The 12847-nt window shown below is 57.7% G+C and overlaps 1 protein-coding gene across 2 annotated transcripts; it reads right to left on the reverse strand.

Moving 5' to 3' along the window:
- Positions 1-845: 845 nt before the first annotated feature.
- Positions 846-12229, reverse strand: IRF5 (interferon regulatory factor 5). Of its 2 annotated transcripts, none has more exons than XM_008154031.3 (9): positions 12070-12229; positions 6498-6703; positions 4189-4378; positions 3738-3802; positions 3235-3268; positions 2772-3041; positions 2152-2544; positions 1944-2062; positions 846-1683 (listed from the first exon to the last, which is right to left on the reverse strand). In XM_008154031.3, the coding sequence occupies exons 1-9, from the start codon at positions 12086-12088 to the stop codon at positions 1453-1455; spliced, it is 1527 nt and encodes a 508-aa protein (XP_008152253.2). In that variant the 5' UTR covers positions 12089-12229; the 3' UTR covers positions 846-1452. The 2 variants fall into 2 exon arrangements, with proteins under 2 accessions (XP_008152253.2, XP_054582407.1); XM_054726432.1 differs by lacking the exon at positions 12070-12229 and adding an exon at positions 11350-11470.
- Between the last annotated feature and the right edge of the window lie 618 nt (positions 12230-12847).

Consider the following 12847-nt stretch of genomic DNA (forward strand, 5'->3'; position numbering starts at 1 on the left):
ACCAGTACAGGAGACAAACTATGTTAGCAACGCAACAGAGATGCAGTCAGCAGCATCGAGGCAAAAGCAAAATGCAGAACAAACACTGCAGTTTCTTCCCCAAATTGCAAGAGAATAAAATCTTACATTTTAAACAACAGATATTTGATAAGAAATTAATTTTTTCAGTTAGATTTTTGTGTTTTTTTTAGAACATCCTTGTCTTTTAGAAATATATTCTATTTACACTCGAAATGTTATGTGTAGCAATTGCCTCAAAATAATCTCAATGGGGGTGTGGATGGGAGTTTAGGTGAGAAAGACTATGAATTGATCATTGTTGAAGCTACCACATGAGGATTTCATACCATTCTCCCTACTTTCACAGATGTTTAAAATCTTCCATAACAAAAAGATAAACAACAACAAAATTGTTCAGGCCAGAAAATTACATCTACGAGCCAGACTCAAACCCTGAGCTACCAATTGGCATGCATTGTCCTAATATATTTAATTGTGTATGAATATACATGAGCATGATGTAGTGGTCCTATGTGTGGTTGAAATACCAGCCTTTTTTCACCATTTCTTATGGGAAAAATGATTTGGACAGGATTTTAAATTCTGCACACATTTAAAAATCCACACCCCTGCCCTAGCCAGCTTCCTCCTGGAAAGCGGCCAGCCAGTGAGTGTTTATGGAGGCCCCACTGACTCATCCACCTGGAAGGCAGGCCCTCCCAGTGTCCGCAGCCCCAGAGGCAGAGGGCAGGTGCTGGGGAAAGAGGGCCAGCTGGCGTCAGAAAGAGGGTCTGTTAGAACAGCATGGAAGCAAGTGGAACTGGAAAAAGCAAAGGATAGCCGAGTCTGTTTTTAACATTTATTAATCCAAAAATACATAAAATTCTACTTTCTACCCCAGGTTCTTGGACTCTCAGGAAAGGAGGTAGCTGCCAGCCTTAAGTATCTGGTATAATACCTAAGTGCTCATTATCTGTCTCAGGAAGGAGAAAGATCAGGAAGCATGGCTCAAACTAGGGAACCCCCAAATCAGGCCCAAGCCCTGCTGAGGCCCTGCCAGGGGGACTTGGCACAGAGCGTGAGGCTTTCTGTCAGAGGAAAGGGGGGCACTCCGGGGCAATTTCCTCTTACAATTGGGCTCCCCGCATCGGGGAGGTCCTTCGCTGCGCACTGGTGTTGATGGCTGAATTCCTCCAGAGCCAGCAACCAGAGCCAGCAGAGGGGCGTGTCCAGAAGCAGAGCCCAGAAGCAAAACTGGCTTCTGGCTTCCCTCAGCTTCTACAGGGAGAACCTGGACTCGGGCCTCTCTTCCCTCTCCTCTTGGCCCAAATCCACTCCCAGGAGAGCCGGAGATAGGACCCTGCAGCCAGGCAGGTGCCCCCGGGGCTGTCACACCTCCATGTCCGTCCACATAGCCTCCCAGGAAGCCTGTTTCAGTCACTATCTGCAGCCTCACTGCATGCCAACCGGGTGCATTGGCCAGGGCTCATGGCCTGCAGGAGGGGCCTGGGCCACAGGCTGCAGCTGCTGCTGGGACTGCCAGATGTGATGGAGCTCCTTGAACTGTTCCACCATGTGGTCTTTGAGGTCTGGGTTTGAGATCTGTAGCCGGATACTGTCGGCTGACCAGGAAAGCTCCCCTGAGAACATCTCCAGCAACAATCTAGCCGCTACGGGCACCACCTGGGCAGCAAAGAGAACAGGGAGAACGCGATAGGGCTGTCAAACCTAGCTGTGCGCGAGCGCAACCACCGGGGGGTGGGGGGTGGACTGCAGCCACCAGGAAGGAGGGGCACCAAATTTTACTTCGAGCAGCCCTGGGCCTTGATTGCCTCTGGTTGCCACGTTCACACGGCCCAGAGAGCCCCGAGCCAAGGGCTTGTCTCAGGATTCCCCAGGATTCAAGCCAGAGCAGAGCTGGGGGTTGGGAGAGGATGGTATACCTGCACAGTGATGAGCTTCTTCTCTCGGGGTTTGCGGTCAGGCCACTCCTCCCCAAAGCAGAAGAAGATTTCGAATGGAGGTGGGGTGTTGGTCTGACCCTTCTGGAACAGGATGAGCTCTGCAGTAAGAACCAGACCCTGAGTCAGAGGCGAGAACCCTGCCCCTGGATGAGAGGAGGCCGGGAGGAACACGATGGGGGGCCCTCACCGTTGAGAAAATGCTCCAGGCTGAAAAGTTTGGTCCTGACCTCCCGCTGGATGGGGTTGGGGTGCGAGCCGTGGGCCGAGGCGCAGGGCCCACTCCAGAACACCTTGCACTGGCACAGGCGGATGGCATACAGGTCCTGGCCTTGCAGCTGGAGGATGAGCCCGCGGTCCAGGAAATCCAGCAGCTGGTTGGTGTAGAAGCGCTGCTTGTCGCTGGGGATGTCCTCGGGGCTGGGGAAGCGCACTTGCTCCAGGCTCACGGGGCCAAAGAGCTCCACCTGGTCCTGGGTGGCCTGCAGCTGGCTGTAGAAGAGCCGGCAGCCGTGCGGGTTGCTGATGGTGAGGGCACGGGGCGGCCGCCCCCGGTACTGGAACTTGATCTCCAGGTCCGTAACTGCGGGCAGAGGGGCAGGGCCACCCCGCCTGTGAGCCCCGCCCTCCCCGTTCTGCAGCTGCTCACTGACTTTCTCTGCTCTCCCACTTATTCCCCCCACCCAAGGAGGGACTGGCATGGGCATCTTTATTTCTTTCTTCACCACCCTCCAACCTCTTGGCAAACCAACCCCCAGCACCGCTGCACCCGGCCCGGCCCAGCCCACCCGACCGTCCGTGGGTTCTTACGAGGCAGCATGTGGGGGCTGATCAGCAGGTCGGGCAGGAGTTGTTCGCCTGCGGGCGGCAGGCTGGCAGCCAGGGGCCCGGGCGGCAGGCTGGGCAGGACCTCTGGGAGAAGCTCTCCAAAGGCAGTAGAGTCAGCAGGGGCAGGGCCCAGGAGGCTGGGGTCTGGAGCAGGGGGGCCCAGCACCACAGGTGGCTGGAGAGTGGGTGGCCACTTGGCTTCTTCTTTGGGTAAAGAATAGGGTGCCATGGGGGGGCCAGGCTGCACTGCTTCTACAGAGGGTGGGGGTGGGGGGGACAGAGCTCTAATGCCAATTCTAGGAACTGCCTCCCAGGCCCACTGTTCCCAGCCTGGGCCTCCCCCCACACACACCCCCACCCCCACCTTCAGCCCCTCCCAGGTACCGAGGGTACCTGCAGCTTCTCCTTATTCTAGGCCCCCAACCACACCACCTCCCGGGCACACCTGTGAGGCTCAGGCTTGGTAACATCCTCTGGAGCTGAAGTGAGGACACGGGCAAAGGAGGAGGGAAGAGGCCAGAGAGACAAGGGAGAACACGTTATTACATTGATCTGATGCCGAAGAACTAACGCCTGAGAACCACAGGCCTTTCCCCAGGCTTCAGCTTAGCGGAGGCCAGGCCCCGCCTCCAGTCCCGGTCCTGCTGCCCCGGCAGGCAGTGAGTCCTCAGCGCCTCCGTTTCCGCACCTGCCTTCTGAACAGGCATAGTAGCTACCACACCCGACCTGCTGTGAGGGTCAGTCAGCGAGCAAAGCCCAGGGAGTTAAGGTGGTGACTTTGTTTCTATGCTCAGATCCCAGGGAGGAACTCGGAGCAGAGCTGCAGGAAGAGCAGGCTCCCAGAGGAATGGGGCTGCTGGCTCCAGGAGCAGAGGAGAACCGAGAGCGCCCCCACCAGGCTCTTCCCGGCAGGGCAGGCAGACCCTGGGAGCATGACCTGCTGCTCACCTCTTCCTCCTCGTCCTCCTCCTCCTCTCCTGCACCACAAATGTAATCCTCACTGGGCTGTGACTCTGCAGACGGGAGAGAAAAGCAAGACAGGAAGGGAGTCAGTGGGGGAGGAGAAGGAAGGCCACGGGGCCTCATGTGGCAGCTCCTGCTGTGGCTTCTCCCCTGCCCAGAGCCGCCCAGTGAGGTGAAGGGCCGCGAAGCCTTCAGGAATCAGTAGGGACCTCCCTGACCCCATGGCACTCAGCTCCTGGGCCACCGAGAGCCAAGAACAAGGGCTGGCTGAGGAAGGCAGACTGCGGCCCTGGTCCATGCCACGCCATTCCTGGCCCCACAAAAGGCCCATCCAGGTGACTCCTGGAAGGCCTGGGTGTGATGACCTAGCAGCATGGAAGGCCTGGGCTTTCAGGCACGGCCTCCGAGGTGGCCCGCACAGGGCCGGGCACCATACCTGCAGCAGTGGGGCCGTTGGAGCAGACCTCGTAGATCTTGTAGGGCTGAGGTGGCATGTCCCGGGGCCCGTCATAGATGAGGCGGAAGTCACGGCTCTTGTTAAGGGCACAGCGCAGGTTGGCCTTCCACTTGGCCGGGTCAGCCTCGTCCACCCCCTCCGTGTACTTCCCCGTCTCCTTGGCCCAGGCCTGCGGCAGGAAGAGAAGACAGGCAATGACAGAGAGTCTCACCTCTCACCAAAGCCTGACTCTCCTGGCTGATGGGAGTTGTGGTCTGCAAGGTGGGAGCTAGGATGCCAGGTGCTTTGAAAGATGTTACATTCACTGCTCCTGAAGGGTGACAGGCACATTCTCCAAGGAGGATGGTGTGACGTGGTGGATGAGAGCATGGGGTGTGGGTGTGGGTGTGGGTTGGGATCCAGAAACTGCCACCACCAGTTGTATGCCAGGGGCATGCCATTTTGTCTTTCTTTGCTTTGGTCTCCCCATTGTAGTACCTACTTCACAGGGTGGCCGTGAAGACTCGAGGGCCATAAAGCTCTCCGAACTGACTGTCTGTGCTTGGATAGGCTCTGTACACTTGAATTGTGGGTATCATTATTCTGGAGAGCAATTTGGTTGATACCAGGATTACAAATGTTTCTACCCTTTAATCCAACCATTCCAGAAGCGTCCACACAAAATTCTGCACATTCAAGGTTATTCATTGCAACACTTTGTAAAAGCGAAAGACCCAAAATAACCTAAATGTCCATCAATGGGGACTGGTTAAATTAACTATGGAAGACTGGGAAGCAAGGGGGAAAAGGAGGAAGCTTTTGATGTACTGACATGTTGTGATCTCCAAGAAACATGAGGTGCAGGAGAGTATGCATGTACCTCTATCATTTTGCAAAAGTTGGGGAAAGGATAAGGACATATTTTTTTGTATATGCACAAAAATATCTCAGGAAGGATAAACAAGAAACTGATACTAACTGCCTCTAGGAAGGGGGTGGGTGGCTGGGTCGGGTGGGAGGGAGACTTTTCACTGTAAACCATTTTACACTATTCAAAAATAGGAAATGGCTTTTAAAAGAACCTTGAAAAGGTCTGGCTGGTGTGGCTTCGTTGGTTGGACATTACTTGTTGCATCAAAAGGTCTCATTCCCCTTCAGGGCACAGGCCCGTGTTTAGGGCTCAATCCTTGGTAGGGAGCATGCAGGAGGCAGCCAATCCTGATGTTTTCATCTCACATTGATGTTTCTCTCTCTCTCCCTCTCCCTTCTCTCTCTCTCTCTCTCTCTAAAAATCAATTTTAAAAAATCTTAAAAAATAAAAATGGCCGAAACCGGTTTGGCTCAGTGGATAGAGCATTGATCTGCGGACTGAAAGGTCCCAGGTTCGATTCCAGTCAAGGGCATGTACATTGGTTGCGGGCACATCCCCGGTGGCGGGTATGCAGGAGGCAGCTGGTCAATGTTTCTCTCTCATCGATGTTTCTAGCTCTCTATCCCTCTCCCTTCCTCTCTGTAAAAAATCAATAAAAATAAAAATAAAAATAAAAATGTTCCCAGGCCTTCCACCCAGAGTTGCTGATACACTTGGCCTGAGATTCAAAAAACAACCTTGAAAAGGTAAATATCAAGTGCAAGGACTAAAGAATATATATCCAGCTTTAAAAATAAACATTCTCTTTGACCCAGCAATTTTTAACTCTAGGAACTAAGCCCAAAGACAATCATTGAAGATGTGCAACGGGTAAGAGTTTAGAGAATGTACCTGGCAAAGTGGTCTTCAACGCTGAAGCACTAAAAGCAACCTGAAGTGTCCAAAAACTGGGACTGGGTGGCTAACCTGTGCTGGACCCCTCCAATGGAACCTGCAGCAGTCACTGATGTTGAGTGAAAAAATGCAGGTTACAAAACAATATATAGTTTGATTCTACATTTGCATTTCATAGATGCATTTGTGCAGAAAACAAAATGCAAGCAAAAAGTAGTCACAGTAGCCACCTCAAGGTGTGAAAATTACACTGCTGCCTGCTGTCTTCGGGCATGTGTCCAGCAGACAAGCACCCTGCATGTGTACGCATGTGTAATGAGAATGAGACAAGGACAAAGGGGAGGAGAAGGAGGAAGGTCTTCTGGGGGCCTGACAGTCCCCACCTTGCACTGGGGATCAAGTTAGAAAAGCTATACCCTGTGGTTATGCCCGTGTCCCCTTAGTCCAGGCCCGGGGTCACCTGCAGCAAGACAACTGGATGAGTGGCCAGTGTGAGTGGGAATGGGGGTCCTCTTCTGGGGGGTGGGGTCTGTCCAGGGCTTACCTTGAAGATGGTGTTATCTCCGTCCTGGCTGGGGCCGTGCCTAGTGGCATGGCGCCAGGGGATGGAGAAGAATTTCCTTTCGCCATTGACCCATCGGAGCCCTGGGTACTGGCAACTGTTCACCTGGGCCACCAGCCAGGGCTTCAGCCGCACACGGCGGGGTGGAGGGGGGATCCCGGGGGCAGGCTGGTTCATGGCAAAGGGGTCTGCAGGAGAAAGACAGAGGGGTGCGTCAGCAGATTTGCTGCTAACCACTCCTTTGGCAGAGGGGAGGCGGGGGGGGGGGGGCAAGCCATGGCGTTAGGACTTTCCCTTCCTCCCAGCACTGGGGGCTGGAGTCTCTCCAGTCCATCCAGGTGCTCAAAGCCAGTTCCCTTTCCAACCATCAGCTTTCTCGTCACAGGGTCCCTGCACCTGTGCTGTGTTTGGGGGGAAGGGAAGGAGGGGGTTACACTGTAGTGGATGTCCCACCCAGACCCCTCTACCAGATAGGGCATCGCTTCCCCAGCAGTCAGGAGGCTGGCACAGCAAGAGGCTCAGAGCTGCCCATCTCAAAACCTGCCCGCTTTGGCTCACTCCAGGCTAGGCCCACTCCTCCCCTCGGGAGACAGCCGTGGGCAGTGAGTGATGGACACACAGGGACAAAAGGCTTCAGGTGGAGCAAGCTGGTGCTCCTGTGTGCGCACCCCAGGGCCCAGGGGCAGGCTGCAGCCAGCCTCCAGCTGATTCCACATCCCTGCTTAGCATTCTCCCCGCCCCACCCTGCCCCCTCCCTTCCCTCCTCCCTCACTAAACTGCTGCCGGGGTGTTTCTCAGCATCTAAAAGGGTTCAGGAATCTGGAGAAGGGGCTGCATGTAAATTAGTAAAGAGACTAGAAATATAAATTTGGAAGGCATTCTGGGGAGCCAGAGGAGACTTAGCTATAGCAACCAAGTTCCCTGAATCTCTGGACCCCTAGCTTTTTATTAACACAAATTGCCCTAAAGCAAAGCAGATATACATATCAAAGGCAAGGTTTGGTATACAGTAGGCATTGTCAGGTTGGAGGAACTGTCCTGGCTGTCCCAGTAGGCGGCAATAATATATGCAGATTTTCAGGTTTGGGGAAATGCTTTCAGCTATTCCAACAGGCAATAATATGTATCTTCAGCCCTGCTGAATATAGAAGCCCATCAACCTTTTGAGGACTTCTTGCATTTATTATGACATGCTGGAATTAGCTTCCAGCAAACTGCCTTCTAGGAAAACTGGCCTACGAACAAGGTAGACCTGAGAATGGAGGGATAGTTTCCACACCCAGTCCTCAGAGCTTCCTTTCTCCCTCTGTTTCCCTCCGGGATCAAGCTTCCCCCACCTGGACTTCTTGAGCGAAGTCCCATCAGCACACTCGGTCTACCTCCTGCATCACCAGACTTAGGTCCTATCCTTGTAAAGCCATCAACTTCCTAGACTGAGGCCTCCCCGCTGAGCCATGCTTTCTTCCAGCAATTGGTAAGCACCAAACGCTTGCCAGACCTGTGCAGCCCACAGCCATGGGGACTACAGAGGTGAGGTCTAACGGCTGCCCACTGGGAGCCAGTGCCACCTCCCCAGGCCCGTCTCTGCCTCCCATCCCCTCTGATCTAAGAGAGGGAGACCAGACCCCAAGACCCCAGAGGAAGGCTGCAGGGCGGTGGAGGGGCGGGGGGAGCTGTGACGGAGGCAAGGGTCCAAGGCAGGCGGCCAATCAGGGAAGGAATTGCTGAAGGAAATGGGATATCAGGGCTGGTGCTGTGAACACTGTGGGTAGGGATGAGAGTTATCCTTAATATCTGAGGTAGTGCCATGCACAAAGGGACTAGGGTTTGAGTCAACACCAGGACAGCCTCAGGTTGAAGAATTTTCCAACAGCTAAAACCATCCAACCGAGGCTGGGCTGCTGCCTGGGGGTACTCAAGCCCAGTAGGCTTCCTGGCCTGCTTGGGTGGGAGACTGACTCCTCTCTGTTGTTCCACGTCCGCTCTGGCCTTGGAGCACTGAGCCTCAGTTTCCCCTGAAATTCCCTGACCAGTACCTTTTGGGGTTGTAGCTGTTAAGTGCCACCTCTTGCTAAGAGGTCTCCATCTGCAGGCCTCTCCTCAGAGCAGGTCCCAGCTCCAGGCTGGGCAGGGGAGGGTGGGAGAGCTTCCAGCCCTGCCCCCAGGCCTCAGGAGACGGTGGCTCAGTTCCCCTTTCTGTACCAGCCTCCACCCAGCACCAGGGGAAATGAAAGTGGCCAGACCGGACAACTCGGAAACCTGACTCACTGGGAGCTGGGGGAGGAAAGGATGTGGAGAGAAATTCTCAGTGGGTCCCCGAGACCAAATTCTCAGTCTCTTACCCCAGTGGTCGGCAAACTGCGGCTCGCGAGCCACATGCGGCTCTTTGGCCCCTTGAGTGTGGCTCTTCCACAAAATACCACGGCCTGGGTGAGTCTATTTTGAAGAAGTGGCGTTAGAAGTTTAAAAAATTTGGCTCTCAAGAGAAATTTCAATCGTTGTACTGTTGATATTTGGCTCTGTTGACTAATGAGTTTGCCGACCACTGTCTTACCCCATAGCCAACCCCAGCCCCCACCCCCCACCCCCCAGGTCTGCTGGTGGTCATTGTACATTTAGTGTGGTTCACAGCATTGGGTCGCCACCCCCCAAGGTCTTGGTCCTAGAATAGGAGCAACTGTCATAGGTGGCAGGCAATTCTGGTTAAGTGACGGTGGACAGAGGAAAGCTCTGTTGCCACCGAGGGAAGGCAGTCTTCCCTGAAGACCCCCACATATGGTCGGCCCACCGCTGTGCCAGGGGTGGTGCAGCTGGGAGAGCAGAAAGGGCTAGGAGGAAGTCGGGGTGAGTCTCACGCCTGGCCCTGCCCAGCACTGCTGTTCAATGCAACGGTTTGGGGATGATCTCTGGCCCCATGTCAGAGAGGCACAGCCTCTTCAGGAAGCCCAGGCGGGGGCTGTGGGAAGGGGCTCCCACAAGAAGCCGGCAGAACCAAGGAAGGGTCTGTGCGGCCACCACCGGAGGGTCAGCCCGGTGCACCAGGACCCAGCTCCGTGTCAGCCTCCCAAGGACGCTCCTCCTGCTGCCGGAGGCACGCTTAGGTCTCATCCAGACCATCCTAATGCCAGGAGTTGGGAATTTTAATCTTTGTGCCTCACCCCCCCAGACAGACACAGTTGCCCAGATTTCCCAGGGAACCCCAGAAGCTACAGGGCAGCCCTCAGAAAGTCCATCCCAATGCTGGTGGGAGGACTTGACTTGCCCTCAGAGGGCAGCGCTGGCCAGGGGTCTGCCTGCAAAGTGGGAAAAGATGGCAGTGCCTGCATCAGCTTCCATGGAAACGCCCACAGAGGTGTGGGCTGCTCAGGACCCAAGGGAGCCCCCATAAGTGAAGCATCTAGCCGGACAGCCAGGAGCCCCTCTGCGGTGGGGGAGGCCCCACAACTCACACCAGGGCCCTGAAGTCCCAGGAGCCACCCCAGGAGGCCCTGGAACACTGGGCACCAGAGACCCCTAGGGGAGAAAGCACCTCAGCCCCAGACAGGGGGCCGAGCAGCAAGCCCCTTGCCACCTCCCGAGTTCGATTCACATTTGTCTCTGCAACCCCACCTCAAGCTCAGGAAGAAGGGGGAGTGGGGTGGTCCCTGCACCAGCGGGACCCTAAAGCCTGCCCGCTCCAGGTGAGCTGGCCACACCATGGGACCAGTGGGAGGGGGAAGGGGAGGGGCTGGGGCAGCAGGTGCGCCTGCTCCCGACTGCACGGTGGGGGAAGGCCGAGGCGCAGGGGAAACCCCTGGGCTGGGCCTTGAGATAAGAAAGGGTGTTTTCCCAGGCCTCCCCGGACTTGTTGCGAGCCTAGCGCCCCGGGCCAATAGTTCTGGGGGAGGCTGGGGGCTCTGCCTCTGGCCCGACTGCCCCTTCCACAGGGCCCGTGGCTCCCTCCACCGGCCCGCAGCGCCCGGGCGGCTCCTGGTCATTCCCCGGACCCTGCGGGGGGGGGGGGGGCTGCGCCGCGGGGTCAGCCCCAGGCGGGGTGCCCGCGGGCTGCCTCGGTGCGGGGGGGCGGGGGGCTGGCTCACGGCCTGTCTCAGGCCGCTGCTCCGGCGGGTGCCCACGAGGCGAGGGAAGTCCCCCACCCCCGCCCGGCTCCGGGGTCCCGGGAACCCCGCGCGGAGGGAGGGCGGGCGCCGGCACCGCCGCCACACTGTCCCTTTCCCCCACTTGGAGACTCCTCATTGCTCGGTTTTAAGTTCGAGGGAAGAAGTATTGAGCCCGAGGTTCTCGGGCGGGCGGGTCAGCGCCTCCTTTCCGGAGCCTCTACCTGACACCATCTTCCCACTCTCGGCCCGACGCCTGCCATTGCCCTCACGATCCTGGGAGGCTAAACCCTGTATGCCCCACCCGCTCACCCGACAGGGTGAGGGGCGCCCGGGACAGAGCGCGGAAAGGGGGTGGGGCTCGCCCCTCCAGGGTCAAGGCCAGACGCCTGCCGGGCGCCCGGGGCTCCCCATCCATCCTCGGCGAAGCGAATCGGAGGGAGAGACCAGCAGAGCTGGCGCCTCTGGCAGCGGTGCCGACCCCGCCCCCCGGCCGCCGGGCTCCCCGGGCCCCTGCGGGACGAAGGCTGCCGGTGCGGGGCACCCTGTGCTGATCGGGACGGGGGAGGCACCTGGGAGGCCGCCGGACTCGCGGGGCGCGCCCTGCACTGGGCGCCCACCGAGCCCGAGCGCCCAGCGAGCCGGACGCGGACCCCTCCCGCGCCCGCCCGCTCCAGCCCCCGCCCGCCAGGCAGGTGTCCCGCGGGCGCGGAGGGGAGCGCGCGGCCGGGACCTACCTGTCAGCGGTGCGCCCGCGTGGCTGCGCCCGGAGCACCGGCCGGCGGCGGGGCCGACTGCGCCCTGGGAGCGCGCCTCCCGCCCGCCCGCCCGGCCGGCACTTCCGCATCGCCCGCCCCCGCCCTTGGGCCGCGGCCGCCGAGCTCCGTGCGCGGGCAGCGCCCCGCCCTGCCCCATGGAGCCACCCTCGAGCCGCGCACTGACCCGGCGACCGCGGGCCAGGCCTGAGCATCGGGCCCGGCGGGCTCCCCTCCAGCCCGGAGCCTCCCGAGAGACCCCAGGCGGCGCGGTGGGCCGGACCGACGACCGGGCTCCTCGGGCAGTCAGTCCGGAACCGCAGCCTCGGGCCACCCCAGCCCCACCCCACCCGCCGCAGCGCTCGGTGGGGCCTGGGAGCTGCCCAGCCGCCCCCACCCCCCCCCCCCGGGAGCTCAGGGTCCGTGCAGACACAGGCACCGACCGCGCCGCGGACCGGGCAGCTGCGGAGCGGCGGGTGCACAGCCCGGGCCCTCGCCCACCGCCCGCGCCCCTTGCAAGGGTCGCCTCAGCCCCCGCCGCTGGCGCGGGGACCCCGGCCCTTCCTCCTGGACGTGCCTTCCTCAGGCTACTCTGCCCCTTTCCAACCCCCACACCCCACACCTGCCGGCCCAGCTTCCCTCCCTGGTCCCCTTGGGCCGCTCAGGGTCCGCGTCATCCGTCCGCCACCTCTCTCCGCTCACCGCTGCCGTGGCCGTCCATCTGCCCTTCTGAACGCTTTTCGGTTCCACAAATGGGCCTCGCTCGCCGACCTCAACCTTCACGTGTCCGGTTCCTTCTCATGGAACATTCTTCGCTTCAAATTTTGTTTCGACATCACCTCCTCTGAAGAGCTGTCCCTCCTGGGTCGGGTTCCAAACTCTAAAGCTCGTCCTGGCTGGTTTCATTTCATGGTTTTAATGTGTGACTTCCACTGAGATCAGCTTAGGAACCACTCCCCTTTTCATTGTTTTCTACAGTAATTTTCAATAAAAATATTTTTTAAAAGAAGACCATTTTATCATCCCCCCCCCCCCCCCTTTTATTGATTTCAGAGAGGAAGGGAGAGGGGAGAGAGAGAAACATCAATGATGAGAGAGGACATTGATTGGCTGCCTCCTGCATGCCCCCCACCAGGGACTGAGCCGGCAACCTGGGCATGTGCCCAATGGGAATGGAACGGAGACCTCCTGGTTCACAGGTCAACGCTCAACCACTGAGCCACGCCGTGGGGCAAAAAGGACATTTTCAAGTTAACCGACTAAACTTTAGACAGCAAATAAAACATATAAGTTCCAGAAAGTACTATTTGCCCTTTAAAGTTTGGTGCTTGTGTTTTTAAGAAATAGGGTATCAGTTGATGAATTAGAACTTTGACCTTCCCCTGCCCTCTCCTTCCCTCTAGGAAAACCTTTGTTGCTGGAGATCTGTGTCATCACTTATTATGTGTTGTCTTTTTCTTCTTTACTGTCTCTTCCTTCT

This window comes from Eptesicus fuscus, chromosome 14 (assembly GCF_027574615.1).
Source record: "Eptesicus fuscus isolate TK198812 chromosome 14, DD_ASM_mEF_20220401, whole genome shotgun sequence".
In the NCBI taxonomy this organism is placed as follows: domain Eukaryota; kingdom Metazoa; phylum Chordata; class Mammalia; order Chiroptera; family Vespertilionidae; genus Eptesicus; species Eptesicus fuscus.

Bases quoted from the DNA above. Each gene is read 5' to 3' on its own strand.
- IRF5 (XM_008154031.3), bottom strand. The intron at 2,545-2,771 runs GTAAGAACCCAC...CTCTGCCCGCAG, and splicing joins CAGCCCCCACATGCTGCCTC to TTACGGACCTGGAGATCAAG. The intron at 2,063-2,151 runs GTGAGGGCCCCC...TTCTTACTGCAG, and splicing joins CCTGGAGCATTTTCTCAACG to AGCTCATCCTGTTCCAGAAG.